Source organism: Micropterus dolomieu, linkage group LG12 (assembly GCF_021292245.1).
Source record: "Micropterus dolomieu isolate WLL.071019.BEF.003 ecotype Adirondacks linkage group LG12, ASM2129224v1, whole genome shotgun sequence".
NCBI lineage: Eukaryota > Metazoa > Chordata > Actinopteri > Centrarchiformes > Centrarchidae > Micropterus > Micropterus dolomieu.
Genome location: NC_060161.1, coordinates 36,575,823 through 36,580,862, shown reverse-complemented (window position 1 = coordinate 36,580,862; position 5,040 = coordinate 36,575,823). Strand labels below are relative to the sequence as shown.

The 5,040-nt window shown below is 44.0% G+C and overlaps 1 protein-coding gene across 1 annotated transcript in view; it reads right to left on the bottom strand.

Annotated features, from left to right (window-relative positions):
* Positions 1-3,301: 3,301 nt before the first annotated feature.
* Positions 3,302-5,040, bottom strand: part of LOC123979970 (V-set domain containing T-cell activation inhibitor 1-like) — a 4,591-nt gene continuing 2,852 nt past the window's right edge. Inside the window, exon 3 of the mRNA XM_046064082.1 lies at positions 3,302-3,432. Coding sequence (XP_045920038.1) covers positions 3,302-3,432 — 131 coding nt within the window. The remainder of the gene's footprint in view (positions 3,433-5,040) is intronic.

Sequence of the window (5,040 nt, the reverse complement as noted above, 5' to 3'; positions counted from 1 at the left end):
CAGACTCAGAGGGAGATGTTTTAGTAAAAGGTTTATTGAAACAATAATAGATGAAGGGAAAAAGGCTGATGAATGTGGAGTATGGATCATCTGTACTGACTGTTGAACCTCTTTCTAGACTTGATTCTAATGATTTCAACGTACTATTTACTGTGTCCGTATTGCAACATGGAACATTCACAGTTATTAGAACTAATTTTCAGGGAGTTTTTAGCTCCTACTTCAGAGAAAATGCTCTTCCAGCACAAGAGAAACTTTGAGCTACATAAGTGAACGCTCAATTGTTGAGGGGCTTGTTTGTCTCAGGCAGCAGTAGTGTTGTAGTACTCGAGACTGGTCTTGGTCTTAAGACAGGTCTTAAGACTTTTTGATGGTCTTGGTCTCGTCTCAGACTCGACCTCCTTTGTACTTGGTCTTGTCTCGGTCTCGGACATCGAGGACTCTGGATTTTATTTCAAGACCAGTCAATAAATTGCTTTTGCATTGTCTGATTTGTTAACATCCTAACATAAATAAAACTTATTGCTTCAAATGCAACCAATAACCCTAATTAAACATGTGTTATTCCCGTTAACGACTGTCACCCCTCCCCGCGATGCTTATGTTGATTTCACCTTTTAATGTTTGTATGTTTCTTTGAGAAGTAGCTATGATCTCGTTCCACAGCATGCTGTGCAATGCAGGGAACTGGTCTTGGTCTCGACTCGGTCTCGCCCTCTCTTGGTCTTGGTCTCGACTGCTCTCAGCCCCTAAAAGTCTTGGTCTCAATAAACTCTGTTCTTGGTCTTGACTTGGTCTCGGTTTGGGCGGTCTTGACTACAACACTAGGCAGCAGTTTACAAGAATTTGCTAAATTTTACAATAAATGGCAAATTAAGCCACACAGACTACATACAGACAACTTTGATTTTAGCCTTCATTATTAGCCTGATCTAAACACTAACATAGCATAGTCCTGAAGAATCCTGTCATGTTTTACCTTGTGGGGCCTTGACTCCGTGTGACTGTTTGAAAACAGATTTACCAACCAGAACAGAGGCTCAGATTGATGAGATTGTTCTATAAAATTGTGGTGACCTAGTTATCTGTAGAAACTCTGAAGTAGAAGCATGCAAAGACCACAAAGGATGCCTCTCTTTGTTAGTACTACAAAACTTTCCATTTGAATAATCTGCAGTAAATCTTGCGCAGCAGAGACATCAGGTACAAGTACTAAAAGAAACAAACAAAAGTTAATTCAAAATGTTCAGAATTACAAAGATAGTTGTCTCTAGCAGTAAAGGAACAATTCAGACTTAAACCAGTGGTTTAACTTCTGTATTTTCTGCTGCTCAGCTGGTCATAAAGCTCTGCTGCAACTCAGAAGTGATGCACAGTGCATGTACTCAAAATCCTCAGCCGGTCTCTCCTGAGCTGTTGGTATGGAGATGGGTGAGAGGTCTTCACACCTAAATGACAAAATAGGTCGACAGGCTTAACAGACCTTAAGTACGTTACCTAAACTAAGGTTTAGGAAAAAGGTCATAGTGTTAGTTAAAACCATGATCTTGATCACCATTTGGATTACTCTGTTATGTTTTTGCACTGCCAACCTCCCCTCACCTCACCTGTAAGATGCACCTGTTCGTTTTTATAAACCCTCACTAAATATACCTCTGTCTTCTCAGTGTCTAAGTTGCTTAAACTATCAACCTTTTTCTGTTGAGGATGTGCTGTTACTGTCAGGGGAGTTGATAATAACATTTAGATAAACAAAGAGGCAAAAGTATCAACACTACTACATTATAAATAACAACAATCAACACTAACTGTAACGATGCATTTTGCAATAGATTGTACATTGATTGATTTATTAAAGGGAGAGTAAGTGATTCTGCAGAAAGATTGTTAATATTTGAACTCAACAGCCAAACAAATACACCTCTCTCTGCGGTGCTCTCACAATAGCTCCGCCCCCCAAACTTCTCTAAATTTTCTCCATCTTTGAAACACCTTCGCTGTTGCCTTTCTTCTCTAATTATACTCATCCGACCTTTTCCTCTTTGGCTGTTTCTCAAACATCTCTCCTTCTTCACGGTGCCTGGAGTCCAGCATGTTCGAATGTGCCAGTGTTTTGAACTCCGATTGCCCCCTCCCATCACACCTGTGCACGAGCACTCACGCCACCTGCTGCTGATTGACTGTAACAGTGTTGTGGGGAAGATCCACACCACCTTCCGTGTTTTCCATTTACAGAACCAGGGCTGTGTAGGAAAAATGGATTTTTTTTCGGAACACACAAAATGGAGAGCTAGCAAACAGCGAGGAAATGCCAGATTTAACAAAAAGTGTATTGATTAGAATCACTTAATATCCCTCTGAATATGGTCTATGTAAGTTCAGTGAATGATTTCACCACATTCTCATCTCAGTGCATCATAACTGACATTTTCAAACAGCGTGACAATGCAAAGTATTTGACGCTAAAAGTACCCTTCAGCATGCATATGAAATGGCACCGTTTGCTGCGTCGCAGCAACACAAAGGAGGGTTAGCAGGTTGACATGCATAAAGTCGGTGACTTAGAAGTAACATTTCTGTTGGTTATGGTATGGGTAGGGGGCTTGCTAGCTAGCACTTCCGGTCTGTACGAGGAAGTGACTTCCCAGATCTTCTCACAGAGACGTTGAAGGGTAGCTTTAGCGTTAAATAATTACGCTTTGTCACTTTTTCTGAAAGCGTTGGTATTGGACACCCTGAGATGAGAACGGTCTGATGATTCCGAGTGTTACCTGTGGGCCTGTCTTGACATAAATGCAGTGGAAAGTGGAGATGTAGCACAGGCAAACACCAATAGGTAGCAGACCAGTCTGAATACAAGCTGGAGGGGACCTAAGGCAGGGGGTGGAGCTCCAGATGTGGGCGGGGCTGTGGTTGTAGGTTTATCTGTAGAGAGAATCCCACCTGGTCAGATGACTCTCTGGATGAAATAAGTCCTGAAATCAAAGGTAACCTCCTCACCTGTGACAGAGATCCAGCTGGATGGAGACTCTCCACGACCGCTGATGTTACACTTGTAGAGGCCTTCATCAGACTTGGACACATGGTGGATGGTCATGTGACCTGTAGGCTCAGTCCTGATGAGGGAGCCATCTTTATAGAAACCAGCTGGGAGGTTGGAGGGAGGGGTCTCTGTTTTACAGTGCAGAGTGACATCATGTCCCTCCATCACAGGGAGGACAGGACTCTGCAGGATCACTGGTCCACCTCAACACAGAGACAAACTACAGCATTTCATCATTTACACGCAGCTTCATCAACACTAACTCCACAGTCTGATCTTACCAGGGACAGTGAGGTCGATGGTGTTACTGGTTGCTCCCTCTCTGGACTCACACCAGTACACTCCACTGTCCAATGGGTCGAAGTAGCTGATGTTACAGGAAGAAGCAGCTGATCTTCCCCAGTCAGCTCCACACTGAGTCCTGGTTTCTCTGGTTGTGTTCCTCCTCAGCGTCCATCCAGCAGAGCTGTCATCCTCCTTACAGCTCAGAGAGATAAACTCTCCTTCAAAATGCTGAGAGCAGCTGGGACTCACAGACAGAGAGGCTGAAGGGGATTATAAAACACTAAATGAACTCTGGAAGAAAGGTTGAAACCCAAACGTGTTTCTAGAGACTGAAGCCATTGATAAAGTTCAGGTGTCTTAACTCACCATCTGTCAACCAACTGCCATAACTGAGATCCTGGTAGAAATTGTACATTTAGTTTTTCCAATCATGTCTTCGTAAATTTGAATTAAGTTTATATAGCATTTAGGAGTGGGCATTTGGGATTGAGGAGTGTATGCAAATAAGGAGGCATGGTCCAAAGACTGAAGGCTGAGTTTGAAACTGCTGGTGCACAGAGGCACCCTATGGTCAGCAGGGAGATCTCTGAGTGCTAAAGAGCACACTGCAATGAAACTAAACACAGCTACTGAGCAGGGCTGGAGGGAAGACAATACTTTATAATGTGATAATTTCCTTCTCTTCTCAATTTACACCACTTCACTGGGGCCGATCATTCGCTCGCATGGCTTCTCTTACCACTGCTACGCAGACGACACGCAGCTCTACCTATCCTTCCCGCCAGGCGATCCCACTGTCTTGGCGCGGATCACGGACTATCTATCAGACATATCTGCATGGATGAAGGTTTGCCACCTTCAGCTAAACCTCTCTAAGACTGAACTCTTGGTCATTCCAGCCAAGCAATCTATCCACCATAGCATCAAACTACAAATTGACTCCGCAACCATCACTCCAACCATCTGCTGACGTATTGCGGTAAGCGTGTCGACTCATTTCCGTTTCCGGTGCTTGTGTGTTGGTACCGTGTTGTGCTGCTCTCGCTAAATAACAGTTACATTTGTTTGATTACAGCGGCCAACTGTTCGCTAAACACTTATTCTTTACAGTAATTTTGCCTAAGAACTCACAGTTCTTTCCACCTTTTAGTGACAGCTGTTCAATCTCATAGTTGTTCTAAAGTTTTGGTAGCTGACGCTACAGTAATTTAGCTTAGCCGTTAGCGACTTTAGCTTAGCAGCTAGCGATGGCTTCTCCTTCTCCCTCTCTCTCTCCTACTTTCTCCTGCTCGGTGTGTCAGATGTTTAGTTACTCCTCTGCCTCCTTTAGCGGTAATGGCAGCCAGGGAAGGGGGGGGGGGCTGGGTGACTGTCCGAAGGAGGAATAGTCGAAAGCATTCAAAGTCCACGGGGCATCATCAACCTGTTCACGTTTCTAACAGATTTTCCCCACTCAGCGACACACCCGCTGAGAAACCAACTCTGATCATTGGCAGCTCCATTTTGAGAAACGTGAATTTAGCGAAGCCAGCGGCCATAGTTAAGTGCATCCCTGGGGCCAGAGCGGGCGACATTGAGTCTTATTTGAAACTGCTGGCTAAGGATAAACGTAAATACAGTAAGATTGTTATTCACGTCGGCGGTAATGACTCCCGGTTACGCCAATCGGAGGTCACTAAGATTAATGTTGAGTCGGTGTGTACATATGCAAA